Genomic DNA, 21,838 nt, shown 5'->3' with positions numbered 1-21,838 from the left:
CATTATGTCTCTATTGTTCGTACCTGTTACTTTTATGAGCTCCGAACTGTGAGGTGTGTGTCAAGCTAGAGAGCATGGGCGGAATGAGGTATGAAAAATGTGGAGTGTGCATTATTATCAGATGGGATTTTGTTTATGAAAAATGAGAATGTCTTTAGTTCATGTGTTCACGAGTTAACTGCACATGTCATCAGGAAAAAAGCAACATATCCTTTCCGGGAACAATTACAATCTATTGTATTTCATTTGAAAGAAGCATGTGATACACTTGTCATAATGGCTTAAACGGTATATTTCATTTCATATTTCGTCGTTATTATAAAATGATTTGTACTTGGCGTAAACATGATTAATACGTGAACATGATTTATGTGTGAATTATTTGTGAAACTACAGAGAAGCATTTGGTATTTCTTCTGTTTATTCTGTAGTTTTCTGCTTACGGTGCACGATGCTCATTGAGAGGAAGGAATAAATCGACACTAGTTTGAAACTCTCTGCGTCTCGATCAATGAATCCAAGGGGCCCAACAGTAGCTGCTCTTAGCTCAACCCTTAAGGGGTGTCTCGACCTATTGTGTTCAAAGGCCTCGGGGGGGCTTTTGTGGCTCCAGAGAATGCCTTGTGTAATCTGATAAATAGCCTCCAGTGTTTTCCGCCTGGGCAGTCGGGTCTTGAAAAGGAAGACGAACGTGTGGAACAAATAAGACAACACCTCTGGTTCTGCTGTCCTTAATGAGTTCAACAATGTCATATGAGTGCATTGAAAACCTGGTGCCTACACTTCCCACAATGCAATTTAGCATCATCAGAGCAACTTATCATCACTGGAGGCAATTTATCAGACGACATGAAGCCTCCTCTGGAGCCACAAAACACTTTACAATACTTTTTTTTACTCATATGCAGTTGTACTCGCCAAGACCTGTAAACATACTTCAATGTGTAAAATTGGTGGAATTACCCTTTAAGAGGCATAAGAAGAGGCTGAAACAAACTGCAAATCTACATTTCTGCTGACCTCCAGTGGTTTGGTTTCTCACCTGCAGCTGCGGTGATGTAGACGTGTACTCCAGGCGCTGTCAGTGCACTGCGACATCTGTTATGTGACGTTGTGCATACTTACTACAAACGCAAAAAACCCCCCAAAAAAACAAAACATGCACTGTTGGAAAGTTTTTTTTCTTTTTAATTTTCATAGATTCTTTAAAGACTTTGGAGTACAGGAAGGAACCTTTTTATATAAAACAATTTCATGGCTTTGTATGAAAGACAGGATAAATAAGCATCATCAGATTATCGCTGGTAAATGATACTGTTTATGTGACAAGGTGAGGCGATAATCCAGCGGAGGTATTGATCTAATATTCCATCTTAAGAGTAGGGATGCATGATAGATATAAGAAATGAACAATTCTGCCTTTTAAACCTTTTATGCTTTTCCATTTATTCCCTTTCCTTCAGTGTTTTACATTATTGTGCATGCACAAAGTCCAAAACTTCTGCACCAACAGAAGCTCCTCCTCTCCCACGGAAAACACCGCCCCTGAAACGCATCGTCAGCTGTCCCGCCTTGAATTCCGTGCGTTTGTGACCTTCTTACGTCACCAAGTCACACTTTTGCATAATCTACGCCTTGCAGGTACAATGAATGTAGCACAGCGGATCTTGTTGTTGTTAGCAGCAGTGCTGGGTCAGGCATGTCTAAAAAATGAGTTTGGAAATACAGGCACATTCAATATGATGTGTCCCTGTTTAAAAGGCTTACCGAGGTACATTTAGTCAGTGGCTTTAGGTTTGTAACTCCTCAGATGTGTAACACTGCGAGCTGCAGGCGCATCACTGCAGCTCTTTAGTTCTAGTAACAGAGACGGCAGGGTAAAATAAGAAACCTCATAAACAAACAAAAAAACAAAAGCAGTTTTTGTACAGAGTAATACTGATATCACGTGACAGCACTGAAGGAAAACAATCACAGAGCAGTGGCTGTTGTTGGATGCAGGTGTGTGTGACAGCTCTGAGCCTCCAGCAGGTAGCACAACGGACGGAGCGAGAGACTCTGCAGTGCTGATAGAGCCGAGCTAAAACGTACTGTAGTCATAAAACTGGAAGACACAGACACAAACACACACACACACACAAAAGAAATCCAAACTTAAGGTTGACACAGAAGCTTCTTCGAGAGCTTTCAACCACACTGTAGCTTACGTTTCAGCCCAGCACGGATGAGAAGTCTTACAAGGGCTGATTAAGACTTTGGGATTGACTGATTATCATATCCAATATTTAGTATTTTTCCGACTTACGAAACAAAGTCGCCTGGTGCTGATCTGAAATAAAACATCATCATTTTTCACAATAGCTTAACTTTTGTGTTAAAATTGCAATATGTAGGAATTGGCCACCTGTCGAATCTAAACCCCCAAAAAAATAGGGGACATTTTTGTGTATTCACAGCTAAAATTTTACATACTGCACCTTTAAGTAATAGAAATGGAAGCACTCAAGTGAAGTGCCTTATAATTGTTCTAAGGGAGAGTATTTGAATAAACTATACTTAAAAGCTCTAGAATAAAACTGGTATGTGGACATTGAGTTAGGTGGTTTTTGTTTTGTTGTTTGTCACGCTCAAGCCACCAAATGGTTGGTCTTAATTAGTGTGAAGCTTCAGAACATCAGGCACTGATTTGACATCTCGAATTCTACTAGAAAAAACAAAAACACTCAGAAGTGATAAAGGACAGATGCACTGTTCTTTTCGTTCTTTTGCCTTTCCCACTCCTGACAGAAGCCAAACACACGGTGTGAGTCCGGTGTGTGAGGCCCAGACGACAGTGGTTTCTCCTTTGTTTATCCTGCAGCCTGGCATGAACTTTCAGTGGCGATCTCTCTTCTTGGTTGCTTCACATTTTCCGTAACAAAAGTCAACACCTTGTTCCGGGTCTTAATTCTGTCACTGCTTCACAAGGCGTTCAAGTCAGTATTTGAAGAGATGTGGATAGTCATGTATTTACAGTATCAGGGATGTGATCTCTCGGACACATTTTCATCTAGTGTCAGAAACCAAGCTCCAGATCGTCCATTGCCATGCTTGTGTCTGTCACTTTAAGTGCATCGTCGATGACTGGTTTCAAACGTTTGCTCACCAGCTTGAGGTTGGTCTCGTGGAGGATGACCTGCGTCAGGTACTTCTCCCGCTTGATCTGTTCTTTGACGGCGTACGGGACGTCTGGGATCACGTAGGACAGGATGAACTTGGTGAGGTAAACAATGTGCTGTGAGAAGGAGGAGAAGAAGAAGAAGAGACACCTCCATTAACATGTTTTATTGATTGGTGTTCTCATAATAATTTCCTGTTTTGTCCGTACCCACCTCAACAACAATTATAAAAGCCATCTTGGCAGCGATCACATGCCAGTACTGCATGGTGTACTCATACTGCCTGTCGTGTCCGGGAGGAAAGCGAAAATCTCGATACCTAGGAAAGCAAAGTTTGTAATAGTTTTCTTCTGAATCAAGTGGAATCATGTTTAAAGTGTAAAATACAGACAGCCGGGAAAGATTTTCATAACCACAATTAAACCTAAAAATGTTCCCACTTCTTTTAACTGTCCGACGACATTTGCACTGACAACTATGTGCAACACACAGACGTACCTGCAGGTGGTCATGTTGGGAACTTTGCCGATGGGCATGCTAAAGTTGGAGAAGTCGTCGGTGTTGAATACAGACAGAGAGCTGTTGATGTAGCCCTCCATGGTGTGACCAGAGGACTTTCCATATGGGTACACAGAAAAGGACCAGTAGTAGACCAACCGTGGAATCATGTCTGATGTAAAAGCAATGATCATGGCCTGTCGAGACACCAGAACATAAAGTAAATGTAGTGACGGAGAGAAATAATCCCTAAATTCTAACAACTCAGTGTGAACAGTGACCTACATTCGTTGCCACAGCCAATATGGCAACGCCTTGAAGAATGGGCTGCCAGGCCCCGATGTCTTGGGCCTTCTCTGGCACGACGCGGCGAAACTGAGTGGTGATTTTCCATGCATCGACTCGAATCTCAAACAGGTTGTTGACCAGAGCCAGGACCGGAGCCAGCGGGAAGGAGGCCACAAACAGGGTCACAAAGCCAAACTGGATGACTGCGAGAGAGACGAGGTACGTGTATAAAAAAAGATGGGCACAACTGAGACTAATCAGTTAAGTCAAGTTAACTACAAGCTAGTTCACAAAAGTGAAAAAACTTCAATAATGTGCTTAGCTGTAATTGCTGACATGTGACAACTCTCTTATTGAAACAGAGAACTAACTATTCCACAATCATGGCTGTGTGTTAAGTAAGGACAGAGCCAGAAGACTGTTAGCTTAGCTTAGCATTCAGACTAGAACTCAACTCTTGGCCCACAGCTAAGGGTATGCAGTATGAAAAAGCCTTAAGTCAGTTAGCTACAAACAGTTAGCCCTGGCAGTCTGGTGTAAACACAACACACACACACACACACACACACACACACACACACACACACACACACACACACACACATTGGCACCTTACAGATCTGTGTTTAGTATATCTTCAGGGGATTACCCACAGATAAAGTCATGGTGAGCTCTCTTTGGAATGTGCCAAGATCTTGCCAGTGTGAAAGCTTCTTAGCCCGGAGCTAACAGCTCCTTTAGTCTCGGGCTAAGTGAAGTGTGAGAGGACCTCTCGTGAGAATAACAGTGTGTGGTGCAACCGGTTTTGCTATTTTCATGATACATAAGTCTCCAAACTCTTGCGTTGTAATTACGCTGTGCTTTAACTTAAGAACATCTTGTGCAACCGGCTCCAGGTGTGCAGCTGTAAAAGTGGCAGACAAAGGGACAGAAGACGACTGTTTTCCCTTCTTACCCATCTCGAGATATTCATAGAACAGCCCGAGTTTTGACACAGGCTGGAGCTGGTAGTCCTGTTCCCACCGTGGGATCACCTTCTCTGAGGCCACACGGGTGCAGTAGCGGAAGATCACATTTTTCACCCACCTGCAGAGGAGTGGAAGAGATCATATACAGTAACAGTGACTCAGTATGACATAGAGAGCTGATGTATGACTAGCTATAAGCCTCTTGGCTCTGACACGTCCACTTGTTTTTATATTTAACAAACAATTGGCCTTAGATTCTGACTTCTTACGGTAGCAAGACCTCTTGGATGTTGTTCCAGATGGCTTTTCCACCCATGATGATAGAGAGCTGAGTCGTCAACTCGATCAGACAACCACCAGGATCACACTGCAGGACGACAACACAAAAAAGAGAGTGTCAAGAATAGGAAATAGGTGTGTTAGACACGTGAGAGCAAGGTGGACAAACTCTACCTCCTCGTTACGGTATTTTCCCAGGAGATAAACAGGGTCTCCGGGATAGCCAACTGCTTTCCCTTTGGCGAAGGCGATGTAGAAACAGGAGGAGTAATAGTTGACAAACTGAAAGAGGAACATCTTCAGGGTCAAGCTGTTCTCGTAGTCCGTCTTGGTCCGCGGAAGCTCTGTTATTGTGCGTCAGATGAGAAAGAGTTCAGGAATAGGAAAAGAAAAAACACTTGGACGTCTGTGCAGAAGGAGAATTCATACTCACCAAAGTCGGTGATCCAGATGGCGACCCGCTCATAGAGAATGTTGAGGATCATAATCACGACAAAGCTGATGAGCGAGGCGGTGACGGATGTGGCCATCTGAGGCGTCACGTACTCCTTCAAGGGTTCCAGCTCCTTCAGGTCCTGAGCTCTGAGTCGAGCCGAGAAGGCAAAAAATGCAGCCAGGCGATAGACAGTGATGGCCACAATGGACGCGACGATCAACAGAATCTAAATGAGAAAATACAATTGAAGAAGATTAATTTTCATCAGTTTAAATTTGAAAATATACTGTAGGTCATTTGTGGTTTTTCGTTTATGGGTAAGTAATGTCAAAACAAGTCCCTACTTTGAATTTGGTACCTATTACATCTAAAACCAAATAACACATTTATTCACTGAACAATCAGAGGAACTAGTTCACAGAATAATAAAGCTTTATAGATGAACACATTGAATTAAAAGTGGTATTTATTACGTTACCCAGAATAAGACTGTCCCAATTCCTATCGACACTCGAACACATCGTCCACAGGCTGTATATGGCACTTTTTCTTTGACCTAAAACACAAACAAACACTATGAAAATACTCGACATTAACACCAATCGATATCTAAAATCCATCTTAAAAGAGCAATATGTCAGAATTCCAGTTGAAAACGTGAAAACAACAGCACTCCCCTGGTCCCTGAGCTCCCAGACCGGACCGCTAACTGCACATCTAACTTGATCTAACTTGTTAAGGCCAGCAACTGTTAGCAGCAGTTAGCGGTTACTCAGGGGATTTGCTGCCCCCTGCTGGTTTTGAGTATGAATTTGACAGGTGGCCAATTCTGACATATCGCACCTTTTAACTTTTCTCTTATTTCTAGTAAAGATTAAACCATTTTTTGCAACATTAGCTGAAAAAAGTCTGTGCGCGTGTGTGACTTACCCCTGTGACAGGGTTCTTCCTTTCATAGAGACACTTGGCTTCATATTCCGGACGAGGCGGCTCCTCCTGCTCCAGAAACGCCACAGTGTCCCACTCGTACTCCAGCTCCGCCTGGTAGCGCTTCCAAAACTCCAGGAACAAAGTTACTACAGGTAGGAAATGAGCAGGAAAAAACAAGCAGGGCGATAATAAGAAACAAAGAAGCAACATCACTGTCCTCCTCCATATCACTTATGTACTGTGAATTCTGTCAGAAAACATGATTTAATTATGCAAAAGATGAGGAAAGAAGAACTTGGGTCAAAGTTGGGGATATAGGCATGACTCATAAGCACTGCGTAAGTGGTTTTAAAAGATAAAAATTGACAAATCTTTGTAAAATGTATAAAACTTACCCCAGATTGACATGAAAACTGCAAACACCAGGGTTCCAAAGTTATCGAATATACATAGTTTCTACAGAAAATAGAGAAAGAAAGAGAAACAAGGATGTCAAATTGTCACAGTTGTCTCTGTACATGCAAATATTATATATATATTAGCAGCGACACACATTTAAATATGGAAATCCTGTTCCTGTATCGTAACAGTACTGTACTGTATGTACCAAAACCTAGACAATACACAAAGTGTTCTGATTCCACATTACATACAGGTGTCATGTCTTTTAAATGATTTTACACAATATCTGCTATAATCATATTATATTATGTTAGGGTGTACCCAACAGTTCAAAGCTTCGCATTCATGATGTTGACAAGTGAATCCAAAATCAACATTTGAATTCTGCAGTAATATTTTTGGCTTCACTCTATTTATAGACTCAGAGTCCAGTGGTGGTTGTGTATGATTGTTTCTGACTCCTTTGTTTAAAACATTTCTAACGTCTCCAGGGTGTTGTGAAGTCCAAAAGTGTCAAAAGGTTTTGGGTTTTTGGTTTAGTCATTGCCTGTTTTATTTTGTCATTGCCTGTTTTATTCCACATGTGTCATATGTTACTCTGCACTTCCTGTCTTTGTCTTTCTTCTTGCCCTTTAACCCGATCACCTGTTAATTAGATAATCACTCCCTCTGCCTGTAATTTTTTCCATCATTCTTCTTCAGTTTGTCTGTGTCTGTTCCCTGCTCCTTGTGTTTTCCTTTTCTTTTTTTCTCGCCGTGGCTTTGTGGGTTGTCCTCCATTTTTGTGTTACTCCTCAGTTTTCGTTGCCTGCCTCTTTGCTGCGTTGCATGTTGTGTTTTGGGATTTCAGCCTAGTTATTCAAACTAACTTCTTGTTTTTTTGTTTTTTTTTTACCTGCCTGCCTCTGTGTGTTTGGATCCCCTTTGATACACATAACAGTAAGTAAAGATTCATTATTATTATTATTATTTTTTATCAACTGAAATGTTCATTCATTCATTAATTTGTTAGGGTTAGGGAGATGATACTTTCAAAAACAACATTTTCACTCTGGTAACATTTTAACTCTTGCTCTTCCACTTGCTGCACACACCTATATTAATGGAGCTAACCACCATAAACCACATTTATATAACAAAATAGCAAAAGTTATACATCGTCTGCATTAATTACAGTTGAGGATTTCTGTTCAAGGATTTCAAATGTTTGTTGTTGGGCAATGGTCGTATAAAATTGACAACAGACATTCAAAGCTCCATCTGAAAACCTCAATAGGAGCTCAGATGTAACAAAAAGACATTTGTTAAAGCCCTATAACATATTAATTATGAAGAAACATTTTAGCCTTTATATGGGCATATTACTATAGATCATTTTTGTCCATTGCATATACCTGACATTAAAAGGAGCATTAAGTAAAAGAAATTTGCAGTTGAAATAAGGTAAAACTCACCTTCGAAGCTTCACAGGTGCTGTTCAACCTCCAGTATTTGCATTCCCTGTCACACTGTGGACACATCACAATCTTCCCTCCAATTTCAGGGTCACACACCTCTTTGCTGCAACACAGATCAGAGATTATCAGACACAATGGAGCAAGACTGCACAGAAGCTGGGAAACTAGGCACAATGTGTTATATTGGATAATATCCAAGTTCATTATTCAAAGTCTCTTGTGGACGTTTTAGTGAGTGTACCTCCAGGTGCTGGTTTCTTGAGTTTTGTATCCGTAGATGAAACAACCCAGTCCCACAACAGCAGCCAGAGCGAGCATTATGGTGTAGAAACCCAGCCAGGCAAAGTAAATGCCAATCTTCTCCCCGTAATACTTCCTGTGGGGAAAACAACGGCAACTTTAATTGTGCTGTTCGCTGAGGGAATTAAAGTCGAGGTCAGAGACGAAGAAGATTTGGTTCCTGCTCGGACACACAGGAAATAAAACTGCAGTCCAACCTGGCAACAAAGACTCTTCGGTTTAAGCTGATTTAAAATACTGTCATGAAAGAGCCGTTCTAGTGCTTTAACATAAATACTGCATTAACCTGATGAGGTCAAGTGGTTGCATCTTGTAGAAGCTTTTGGGGTGAGCCCATTCCTGGTAGAGCAGGAACCTCTCGTTGGGGCAGCCCTCTTCTTTGGACTTGACGTTGAACCTGCACTGAAAAACACAACAGGGAAGTAATACAGAGAAGGGACACTTTTAGTTCACAGGAAGTACAAAACCATGCTAAATAACACTAAATGACACACAAAAATAGATTTAAAACATTCACAAAGGATAAGAGTAGTATTTACTTCATTAATAACCAGGTTAAAGGTTTACTCAAGCGCTGCACTTAAGTTCAATATCCATGTACTTGTTTTAATGTACTTCACTATATTTATTTGATAACGTTAGTCAATAGTTACTCTGCAGATTGCATGCTGCATCAGAGTCAAAGCAGCACATTTTAAGTTATTCTATTTCATCAGCAACTTGATAAAAAAATCTCTTATATTTAAGCTCAAATAATCAACCAGAGGGATAATCATTTGACCTGAAATATACAACCAACAATACTACAAATGTGTAAACATATGAATTGTTTACTTTTACTTTGATCATTTATTATTTATATATTTCATATCAGATATTTCAGGACTTTAACTAAAGTACTATCCATATGTCTGACTTTCACTTTTACCAAAGTAATGTTTTCAAGTGATATCCAAGATAACAGCGTTAAACTGTACATTTTTCATACATTCAATTTTCTACAGTATTATCTTGAAACTAGTTTTTCTGGTGGCATTCCACGCTTCCTTTCGCTGCCTGTGTCCTACTGTTTCCAAAATATCCGTCACCTCGTCAAACAGCAACAGCCTCCCTGCTGGCAACCTACACTGAAACTGGCGAGTTACTCGAACACTAACCGGGTCGAGGGAGGAACTGTCGTGTGATTCTGAAGGTACTAAGCTGATATTGGCCTATTTTTAATAAAATAAAACATCAGTATCAGGTTATTACCTCATTTATCACCATATTACCATTTCTGAATCCAAATATCACGTGAGCATTTTATTGCTAGCAGCTAACCACACTGTTACCAAGCTATTACCCTGCTTTAAATGTATTTCCCCACTTCTTTTTTTACCCTTTGCTTTAAGCACCTTATTGCCATTTTACTTACATTTCAGTCTGACATTACCCAGATATAACTGCTGTTAATATCAAGCTATTACTTGTGTAATTACATGTTATATTGTAGTTTTGTCTACATATTCTGTTTACAGTTATTTTTATTTCTTAGTACTTTAAATATAATATTCTGACTTAGTCATGTTGTATTATCTTTCTCTGTTTATATCTTGTTTATATCTACAGTGTGATATTGTATTACTTTGTTTGTACAGAGCCGTGAGGTAGAGTGCTACCGACTTAACGCTGATGCAAAGGAAACAAGTGTTAAATGACATCTCTTACGTCATGGAGTGGGTAGGCAGCCTTGTACACTCCACCGTCCAGCAGTTTGGTGATGCCAAACTTCTTTATGCTCCCTCGTATTTCGTACGGGGCTCGACTCAGGATGTAATATGCCTGAGGGAAGAAGATGAAGACGTTTTTATGTTTACAACCCAACAGAACCTCCTTGAAAATAAAAACGAAATATGACAAGAACCTTTGGGCTGCAACAGCAGGAGACAGCTTACCATCCTGCTCCTCATGGACTCAGTGAAGAAGGCGTCTCTGTCCCTCACGTGGAAGAAGTCCAGGCGGTCTTTCTCGAAGGGGGCGGTGAAGAACTCGGCCTCCTTCCGGATCAGGTCTTCGTTAGGGTAGAAGTACTTGGTGATGCAGGATAAATAGCGCCACGGGGACGGTCGGGAGGACAGGTCATTGGGCTGGATGGGGAGCTTTATGTGCAGGACCTCAGCGTAAGTGCAGAGCACGTCCCACGGCATGTGGACCTTCACAAACGTCAGTTTCTCATCGATTACCTGCAAAACACAAAGGATGCGGCATTTTTTTTTTTAGAAATGATTAGACACTTCAGAGAGAGAGCAGAAGACTCGGCTTCTGTACATATACTTCCTTTCAAATGGAAATGCTGGACTGATTTCAGAAACTGAGGTTACCCTTTCAGTTTGACATACAGTACGGGAATGCGGTCTACTCACAGATTTCGTGGCCTCCAGCTCCATCCCCATCTTCATCAGGCTGGCCTCGAAATACTCCCGCCGTCTCTACAGAGAGCAACAGAGAAACGGTTTGAGTACTGTTGTGACGCTCATCTCTGCTCTCCGGTCATTCTGATACAGTGTCTGTTTATGCATGACTTATGTGCCGAGCCTGTAGTGTAAATACTGAGCATGTTTGTCAAAGCACTGCTAGGGTATGTACACAGAAGCTTTTAATAAAGCTAAGTTTATTTTAACTTTATTAGAAAGGAGACAGAATATCTCACATCACCTCGATAACCTCTAAGTCAAGTCAATTTCATTCATACAGCTTGAAGATGAACTTTTAATGTTCTTTATTTAAAGCAACATTTAGACGTGACAGCTCATTTATGGTATTTGGACATGTTCCAGTACCATAACAAAGGCATTAGTTACACTGCACATAGCGGCAAAAGCATGACAAAACTGCGAGCGAGTCAGGGCAAGCTCTTGCTGGCGGTATGTCATCAAATACGGTGCGGCAGTGAACTGAGTTATGGAAAACGCTCTTTGAACTGCGACACAGCTTTCCCCAGACACATGACAAAAGAATCGAAGTAAACTAGTTTGATACATATTCAAATAATGAAGAACTACTCCTGCTCAGAAACTTTTTGATGAGTGTTTTGTTGGGATCATTATCAACTTACACATTTTCAATAAACAATTTTATGTCAGCCCGATTCTCAGGAACACCTCCGAGGGAGCTCTGTTGTCGTGACGCACAGGAAACACCGTAAGTGCGCGGAAACTTTTCCACAAGCACAATCAAATATTCAAAAAGTCAATTTATCATCACTTCAAGCTAGCAGTTTAGCCAACAGTGTCTGAGGTGGACCACGCCCTTCCAGCAGAGAAAAATCTTTAGCAACTTCAGTTTGAGCCACGTTCAGCTCTGGAACAACAAAGTGAAGGGAGTGCCTGGTACGGACTCTCATCCCCGACTGGATTAACTTTGCTTTGGGATGGTTGTAAAAGGAGGAATTGCTTCAGTCACACTGGATCTGTGGTTGAGGAAGCTCATGAGCTGTGACTCCCCCAGAACCGACTAAAACTAGCTGATCAGCTTCTTCATGCGCGCTTCCGCCTCCATGCATTACCTCACTTCACTGCTGCCAAAACGCAACACATCATTCATCTGTCTATCGGTATTTTCCCACCAATTAAAGACCGATGTTTTTGCCAGTCCGAACAATTTTTCCAGCTTTCGCGGGACACAGTCTTAATTGCAAAACCCGCCTGGGGTTTTCGATTGCAACAGTGCAGGTAACAATCTCTAAGGTCTGTGGCTCTGCAGTGTTTTCAAGCATTATCTTGCACATCCCTTGGACCTATTGTGAAAGACAGCCGGAACGATCAGCGACAAACAACAGGCCTCTGTGAGCGTCAGTTCATGTCTCTGTGTTCGTAATGTGTGCACTGATCCCTGAGGTTTGGATTTGTGATGTGTGAAAGAGTCCTTCCGACGCTGGACAAACCCGGATCAAGTGTTTGCTCTGTGACTTGTCACTGGCTCTGACAGTTTTAGACCAATGTGAAGGAGTTCAAGTTTTAGATAAAAGGGAGTTATGACTCACGCTGATCTAATCTGAATTTTCTTGGCAAAGTTTTGGTGGCGTAAGTGAAGGAGTAACGGCACGCAGCTGTACTGACTAACCCACGAATACACAACACTGAGTGAATGTTAAGCACGGCGTACAGGAACTATAAAAACAATGTATGCTCGGCTGTTCCCTTTCTGGATAATTAAAGGTGAAAGCAACATTGTTCACACTGGACTGAACGCACAGAAATTCATTAAGTGTCATGGACATTGATCCTGCTTCAAATAAAAACTCCCTTTCCAAATAGGCAAGAGTCAATATGACCGGTATGTGTTCCGGGCTGCAACTTAAACTTATTGTCACTGTTAATTCACCTGTTGATTATTTTCTCACTTAACTGATTAGTTGTTTGGTCTATAAAAGGATGTCCTCAAATGTTTTGTTTTGTGGACAAACCAAAAGATGTTCAGTCTGCTTACAATTAAAACATTTTATTCATTGATAGAAATCTTATTTATGAAGAAAAATGACTTTTTTCGGGCCTTTAAACTGAGACAGAGCTTTGATACAGAGAAAAGCAGTTTGCAGGAGCTAACTTGAGCTTTACGTGCCTTAAGAGTCACATGTTTACGTTGGTATTTGAACTCAATGAAGGGAAACAGGCTTGTAATTTGATTAATGGTGATATGAGGACAGTCGAACAGTAAAGTGCAAACAACCCAAATTATTAATGGAAAAATTACATAATTTACCTTTAAAGTACCTGCAGATTCAATACTATAACAATAAAAAAAAAGAGATCTACCTTTTTCCGCTGGAACGTGTGCCTCTTCTCAAACTCCTTCTTGTCCTCATCCTCGTACACCAGGATAAAGTCGATCCTCCTCACGCCGTCGTTGAAGAACAAGGAGTCCTCCTTGTCGTTGAACTCGGTCTGTGGGCAAAAACAAGGCTCACTGGACAGGTCTGCCGCCTGATACTCGTAGATCTCTTCCTCCATAATGTCATACATGGCGATCGGAGAGAAAGAGGAGGGACTGCGTGCGGACGGACTGTGCAGAGAAACTGTTGTGTTAGGCGCTGACAGTCAACAGCCTATTTAACCGGCGATGTGGGCCATGCAGGGAAGTGGGAAGAGTCAACAAACATTATGACACACGCCCATCACCTCTCTCTCTTCCTCTCCTTCACCCTGTGACACCACATGGTGTTAATGAAGCATTTGCAACTACTTGCACGATCCAGCCTTTACAATATCTGCCATATATATGTACCTTAAGTAAAGCTTAAGAAACTATAGATTTTCATTTTCAGATTTTCAAAAATATGCAAATAATATTCGAAAGATACCAGTGATATGTCCCTGCGCATAGACAGTAAGTGAACGTAATGAAAACACATACGTGGAGTACATTTGCTGCTCGTGTTGCTCAAGCCAACATGTATTGTGTGTGACTCACCAGCTCTGCTTTGGCTACTGTTGTCCCTTCTTTAATACTTTCATAGGTCGGTAAGAACTCCTCTGGGTACACTGTAAAAAAAAAAACAAACACAAAAATGAGAATACAGACTTTGAAGTTTGATGGATATTTACTTGAAGAATGAATTTGAACTCAACTGAGGCTGTAGATCAGAAACAAATCATAAATGAATCCAAGGACCAACTGCTTTAATCTCTTTTAATGTACAGATATTTTAGGTTATTGATACTGTTGCTGAAAGTAAGGCAAAATGTCCTATAAGATGGTGAACATGTGTATTTAAGGGTTTAATATGAAAGAATCTTATTATAAAACAATCAAAAAAATAACTTAAGTTTGCAGCACAATGTGGAGAAATCACAGTTCTGATGACATCTGCTAAAGTTCCCATGCTAACCAGCTAGCCTTGTGTCCAACAGCCTCTTCTTCCCAGCGGTCCGAAGCTCGGCCGACAACTCTCCCAAAGAACTCTAGCTAGCTGCAGACCGAGTTCAACTGAGCTAACAAGCTAACAGCAGCTATACAGTCATGGGTGGATAAACAGCACACAGTTAGCAGCAGTTAGCAATTACTACTGTCGATATGCTGCCCCTGTTTGTTGGGAGAATTCAACCAGTGGTAAATCCTCACAAACTGCACCTTGGAGGTCTGAACTAATAGAAATGTATATATCAGCTAGACTTTAACCAGTCAAATGCACACAGTATAGTATAACTTCTTTTCTTATGAGCAGGGTTCGTACACATTTTTCAAGGTCAAATTCAAGCACTTTTCAAGCACTTTTAAGGGTCATTTACAAGATTTTCCAGCACCTTATCGCTGGGATAAAATACATATCTACAGGAATATATAAACTCATGATTATTTTTTCACTTTTTATCACAATAATGTACATTGTATTATGCTGTAAACATCTAAAATGATGTTTCATGATAGCAAAAACTTTAGAAATTGAAGGAGAACACAAAGTTTTTTATCCAAAAAAAGGGAAGCAGCTTGGCGTTCTTCAGGTACACTTGCACCGGGACAAAGAGAGACCTGAGAGCACCCTGTAATTTTCTTTTTTGACATAAACTTTTAAGCTTTTCGCTTATTTATCAAAGTTTATTAATATCAAACGTGTCATCAGTCCAAATTGCATCAAATTCACCTTCTCCTCAGCCATCCTTCTCTATTGCTACCAGGCTGCATGTGTGATGATTCACACACACACACACTTATTTTATTTCTCCTTGTAATAAGAAAACTATCCAGTCTGATCCCAATGTTGCCAAGACACAGAGTTATCATGTCAAGCACTTTCAAGCACTTAAGCTAAAATCCAAGCACTTTTCAGACCTTGAAAACACAACATTGAAATTCAAGCACTTTCAAGGAATTCAAGCACCCGTACGAACCCTGTATGAGGTAATGATATGTCCAGCTGAGACTCATTACCTTAATGACTATGTTCTGAAAAGTGCACACATTATTATGTGATGCTCATCTGAATCACCTGTCTTGGGACGGACGTTATGAGATCACATCATATTACTTCCTGTCTAGTCTTTATCTGCAGCTCAGGTGAAGCTTAGCTTGTTACAACAGAGTGATCGGGTCCAATTTTTTGTGGCACCCTGCTACATTTTAAACCCTAAAAACTTCAGCTACAGCTAGGCTAACCAGATGCTAAGTGACACAGCCAGTACAACACTGTTATGTGTTTACATTAGGGCTGTCAAAGTTAACGCAACATCCTCTTAACGCCGTTAATTTTTTTTAACGCGCGATTAACGCTCGGTATAAAAAAACAAAAAACAAAAAGCGCATTGAAAGATTTACGGCCGTCAGTGGCACCTGTAGTCTTGATCCAGAGGGTGGCAGAAAGGGAATCAGAAGAAGATGCAGCAGGGTTGGCGGTTCGGGAAAAACACGGTGGACTGAAAAGTGAGGAAATTGAGAAAGGACTTACCGTAAAATACCAAATAATAGCCGGGGGGTTTAGTTGTTTCAATCACTTAACAGACCAAAAGGCAATTTGGGACAGGCGTTTAATTCCTTCCTCACAATAATCCTGGATGAAAACATTACAAACTTCTCCAGCTTCTCGGTGAATTCTCTGGCATCCCCCTGTAAGTGAAGTTGTTGCGGCGGAGGAAACGATTCAGCCAACCAGCACTCGCTGCAAACTCCTCATCTCTGCTGTCACTCACGGTAGCGGACATTTGTTTCTCCATCGTCCTGATCATTCTGCGGGACACTCTCTCGTGGCGTGCCCGTTTGCTGATAACTCATCCCCGCATGTTTATCTCAGGCTCCTCGCTAGCCTTCTTCCTCCCTCCAGCAGGCAGCCTGGCCCTGCTGCTGTCCTCCTCGGACAGACGCTCAAGCTCCGTTTCTCTCACTCTCTTCTGGTCGACAGAGAAACATCTAGCGGCTGCTTCTCCCGAGTTTTCCTCTGCATATTTTAACAGAAAGTTTGAATTTCAAGTGGTACTTTTTATTGTTTTGCTGCACCGGAGCCATGGCGATCATAAGTGTGATACTGACTGACAGAAAGCAGCACACTGTGTGAAAAAGGCGAAGAAGAAAAACGTGCAGTGTCAGTGGACACCTCTTCTTCCTTAATTTTTTTAAAAATAAAAAATTAGACCCGACATTTATTTGGAACCGGCGGTTATTTACCAAAATATACATCTGCACCGGCGTTTAAAGGGACCCTGTGGATAATTGAAACCCGTATATTATTTGGTCATTTACGGTATGAACGGCAAACTACTTTCAAAACAGCCAGATGGTTCGGTCGATAGGACAAAAGTTATCTGCATGTACTATCGACATGAAATGACTTACCATCGAAGTACATTGAGTCTCAAATATCACTTGCAAGCCAAACACAGGGCAGATGCTGAGAGCCCCCCCCCCCCGCCAAAAATGTTCATAATGCAAGCATATTTGCCCTTTCTTATGTTGTTAAAAGTATTAAGAACATTAAAAAATACATCAAGGTACATTTAGAACAGAAAAAAATGTGCCAAAAAAATTGCGATTAATTTGCGATTAATCGCGAGTTAACTATGGACAAAATGCGATTAATCGCGATTTAAAAAATTAATCGTTTGACAGCCCTAGTTTACATAAATAAAAAATAAAGGCAGCAGATATATTGCTGTGAGATTTCTATTATTTTCAAACCTCAATATCAGTTGCCCTATAAAAGAATCCAGCATCAGCCCGTCTCTAATATACACCAAAACTGTGTATAAACTGGGTTTTAAACACACCCCAACACTTTAAAGTAATAGCTGTATAAGCTTTTTATTTCCATTAAATTCTCTATAAAATCACTTTTATTATGTGCAGAAGTAGTGTTTTTAGCAATGGTAGAAGCATAAGCCTTGGCACGCATGCTAGCATGGATGCACCTGAGAACAAATATTAGCATGCTAACACTTGTGGTACACCTGTCTCAGGTACACTGCTGTGTGAAAAATGGAAGGTTATCTGACCGTTTAGGCTGCATTTTCTTATCTACGGTAATGAATTCTACCATTTTAGGTTTATTTAAAATATATGTCAAGTTTATATCACGTTTCATGACTGTCAGGACATAATATTTTGTTTGCTCAACCGAAATGCTTATTCCTTTAAGGGTCATTGTGATTGATAGAATAATAATAATACTAATGATGGTTATTGTACTGTGAAAATCTCATACAATTGCAAGCTAAATTACGGCGGTTAACAGGGTAGCCTTATAATTATACCAGCTAAACATTGTCACTGTGAGTCTGTGAACATATTCACGTTAGCATTTCGTTCACACCTGGAATCTGACCGGGACCATATTCATGTTCTGCCTCAGCGGTGCTCACTGAAGCAACACAGCCTTACAACAGCCAGTGACCCTCTTAAAAACCATCCAGTTTCCCCAGACGTCATGCTGGAGACTTCTCCTTCTTTTTCTTTTTTTAAAGCTGACACATGATTGCGCTCTAACCACAATGTTGTATCACTCCCTGGAAACAGAAAAGAAATGGGTCACCGCCTACTGCAGCGTTTCCCAAATACACACCGAGGAATCTGACTCCAGCTTTCACACCACTGACCACATCACAAAAAAACAAAGAAGAGCAATAGATTCAACTAATATATACACTGTTATATGTTTCATAATTGTGTCATGATGGGTTTTTTTTTTCTTTTTAAACAGACGACGGAACATCCAGTGTGGAAAGTCCTGCTGTCTTTCCATGTAAAACGGAGCACCAAGTGAAGACAGATGTTGTTTTCAAAAACACAGCGGCCATAGTAACGTCCTGGGAAACTTCACTGGGGGAACCACTGCTCATCAAATGAGACTTTCCTTTATTAATAAAGTCCTCCACCAGCCTCGCAGTCGCAACTCTGACAAAGCGTGCTATGCGAGAAAGCACGTCAGCGTTTTGTCGCTGAACCACCGGCAAATTAACTGCTAATCCTTAATGACTGTGCCTCGGGGCTATTGTTATTTCCATACATGCTCATTCAAACTTGCTGGAACCTAACGGCCTGGCTTTTTCATATAATTCACCAATCTCACTTATAAAGGATGGAAACAAGCAGCTGGTTAACTGCTTTTCCAGCTTTTTTCCACCAAGGATTGTTGGCCTGCACCCTCACAGTCAGCTGTATCATCAGTGCAACATCACATGTAATGCAATAATGGTGCAATGCATGAGGCCACAAGGCCGTGTTCTAGTTGTTCGCTGTGGATCGGAGGTCATCCTGTAGTACCAACATGTTTGTTTTCTACTGTCGCCATTTTGAGGTGTTAAAAACTCATATCTGCCCCCAGTTACTGAGTCATAAAAAGCCAACCCGTAACCTCCTCGGCCTACAGTGAGTCAGTGAGTATGATTCACTTGAAAAGCATGCTGAATCCATGCCCATAAAAAAGTCTGCCTTCTCGCCACAACCCACCCGCCCAGCCCTCACTTCCTCTCTAGAGAATGTCCTCCATAACAACACAAAGAAAACAATAAAGCACACCAAGCAAACACAAGGACACTGCATTCTTTGACAGCGACACATGTGCCAGGCTGGATTTTTTTTTAGAGTGTGCAGCATGAAGATCTAAAGATACATATTATATTTGACTCAACATTAAAAAAGTATTTCTTGTCAGATGGTGGAGATGAACACAAACTTAGTTAAGTTTGTGTTCATCTCCACCATCTGACAGGAAATACTCTTCTGCATCAGTTTAATGTCTTTCAGGAGCAGAATCAGGGCATAGACCCTGCTTCAGCATGAGCAGTATCACTAATACCAGTGAGTATAACTGCAAATTTTGAGTGTGAAATGACATCACTGATTCATTCTCCCTGAGAGTAGACACCTGGCACCGACGTCACTGAAAGTACATGTTGGGCACATGACTTCCTGTGTCACCAGTGGGTTCGTTCCTACATTACTGGGCTAAAACAAACTACAAATCTATTATCAGGACTCCACGGTGCAATGGTTTTGGTTGCACACACGGCCAAAAAACATGTGATATGTGACAACATTTGCTTTGGTTGCACCGGTGCACCTCAAATCTAACAGCTCTGATACAAAGTCTTGTTTTTTCTCTCTTTTTTTCGGCTGTGCTGTGATTCCCACGAAGAAAACACACGTCTACCCTCTTTTTTTCTGGTAACAACCATTTACAGGAATGTTTTCTGTAAATGTGCTATTGGTGCACCTAAATGAAAAAGTTAGGCGCACCAGTGCCACCAGCGTAAAGAGTCTGCCAGTCTGATTACATTAGAGACAGTCTTCCTGTGTTTTTCTGCTGTTATCCAGCATCACAGCGTGAACATTAATAATTCATAACAAGTCAATATAGGCTCCATTAAGTAGAGAGTCCACTTTGGCACAGCCTTTTGTGATCCAGTGTGAAAGGCACGGGTCCTTTCCATCTGGTCAGGGCCTTTTAAATACTGACAGCTATTGAAGTTAACCCAAAGGACCATTTGTCTGTCAGTGAATGATGAGAAGAAAAAAAAAAGCACGCAAAACGCCAGACAGGATGTCATTGTGGACGACGCAAAACACAAAAGAGCCCATAGATTGTGAAATCTTTCCCGTAAAACACAAGCATGTAAGCTGACAGCTGTGCCGACACTGTAACTACTGTAATGTAGCTCTAGGTTGCTATTATTCTAGTCCACGGTTAAGTTGTGGTTTCAGTTTGCAGATAGGAATGCAAGATGTGAGAAAACTAAAGAATGTGGAGTGATGTGATCAGTCCTCGCCTCCAAAGCTGCGGGCGTTCAAGGAGCCACACCAGACTTCTGAGAGAAAAACTACGATTTTAGTTGCTTTTTGAGGGCTCTCCCTTTAAAAAGCTTATTTTCTAATATCAGTTATTTATACTCATTTGTGCAGCAGATGTGGCGGCGCGAGCGCGTGCCCACGTAAAAATATGTGAGCACCACACCCCCGCAGTGCTGCTCTGATACCACACATGCCATGTGCATGATCTGAATGTGGAACGGTTGTTCTACATAACAATGTCATATTTGTGTTTGGTGGGGGAATCATGGACCATCAGTTTCAGGCAGATCTGTCCAGTAAAATCTGTGTAAAAACTATTAAAGTTTAAGTAGAAAGTGCTACCTAATTTTAACAAAATGTACCCACAAGTAAAAAGTACTTTTTTCAGTTGTGTTATCAATGAATTATTATAACAGATGCATTAATATTTAAGCAGCTTTTAATGATGTGGCTATAATTTTAACTGGCCTCATGGATAAGAAGTTAATCGCACTGGAGCACATCTTTTTAAGTCGACCACATGTTTCTGATGTAGGTACATCCTCATGACGACAGTAACTACATTCAAGACAGAACCTACATGTAGACTGGTAAAGTGCCTTTACATTCATTAAGCTGCAGAAAAACACAAAATACTCAAGGAAATCACAAGTATTTCCAAAATGTGCTCAAATAATTGAAGAGTAGATGAAATGCAATTACAGTCCACCACTTTTAGGCATATTTAAAACTATAGTTTTGACAAAGTTACACCCGTGAAAGCACCACTCTTTCAACAGGGGACAAGCTGCAGTGATGAAGGAGTGTGTACTTTCCCACCTGATCGAGGTTATGTGATCTGTATCTGATGCGTTTCAAGCGACAGATGGACATCACATTACCTCAGTTAACTGGAATAAAGTCCAGTCTGTGCCTATGAACCAACACCAAAAACCACGAACTCTTGCGAAATCTCTTACCAACTTCCTCGTCTATCATGCCCAGCTCATTATCACCCTCCATCTCCTCCGTCTCCGTCACGGAGTCCATCTCGAAGATATCGTTGTTGCTCATAGTCCCGTCTCTGCCGGGGGGCCTCCAGTCACATCAAGTCCAATAAGAAAAAGTTGATCACGTATGTTACAGTCGCATTGATGAGCAGACCCTTCCCCCGCGCATTCCCGCTTCATTTCCCAACATCGCTTGAGCCGCATAAAGTTTGAGTCAAGTTGTGACTTGAGAGAATGGAAATCTGACGGGTGGGGCTGGAGGCGGAGGAGAAAGAGAAGGAGGGTGTTCGTGTTGTTCAGCCACATTTGACAGGCCAGGTTACGCCCACCATCACATTCCTTAAATTGCGTGGCATTGTAATTAATTTAACATTATTTATCC

At 41.2% G+C, this 21,838-nt stretch overlaps 1 protein-coding gene across 1 annotated transcript; it reads right to left on the bottom strand.

The window, feature by feature from the left end:
• Positions 1 to 1,170: 1,170 nt before the first annotated feature.
• On the bottom strand, positions 1,171 to 21,702 carry ano6 (anoctamin 6). Its single transcript, XM_030440472.1, has 20 exons — positions 21,427 to 21,702; positions 14,165 to 14,235; positions 13,510 to 13,638; positions 11,119 to 11,184; positions 10,651 to 10,938; positions 10,424 to 10,537; positions 9,003 to 9,118; positions 8,658 to 8,792; positions 8,414 to 8,519; positions 6,953 to 7,013; positions 6,558 to 6,703; positions 6,106 to 6,183; positions 5,625 to 5,853; positions 5,366 to 5,535; positions 5,182 to 5,279; positions 4,900 to 5,030; positions 3,942 to 4,147; positions 3,657 to 3,853; positions 3,372 to 3,477; positions 1,171 to 3,274 (listed from the first exon to the last, which is right to left on the bottom strand). The coding sequence occupies exons 1-20, from the start codon at positions 21,518 to 21,520 to the stop codon at positions 3,056 to 3,058; spliced, it is 2,760 nt and encodes a 919-aa protein (XP_030296332.1). The 5' UTR covers positions 21,521 to 21,702; the 3' UTR covers positions 1,171 to 3,055.
• Between the last annotated feature and the right edge of the window lie 136 nt (positions 21,703 to 21,838).

The sequence above is a fragment of the Sparus aurata genome, chromosome 14 (assembly GCF_900880675.1).
Source record: "Sparus aurata chromosome 14, fSpaAur1.1, whole genome shotgun sequence".
Lineage (NCBI taxonomy): Eukaryota > Metazoa > Chordata > Actinopteri > Spariformes > Sparidae > Sparus > Sparus aurata.
This window is presented reverse-complemented; position numbering and strand designations above follow the sequence as displayed.

Bases quoted from the DNA above. Each gene is read 5' to 3' on its own strand.
- ano6 (XM_030440472.1), bottom strand. From the start codon at position 21,520: ATGAGCAACAACGATATCTTCGAGATGGACTCCGTGACGGAGACGGAG. The intron at 14,236-21,426 runs GTAAGAGATTTC...TTTTTTTTACAG, and splicing joins CATGATAGACGAGGAAGTTG to TGTACCCAGAGGAGTTCTTA. The intron at 9,119-10,423 runs GTAAGAGATGTC...TGTGTTTTTCAG, and splicing joins CTGCCTACCCACTCCATGAC to TGCAGGTTCAACGTCAAGTC.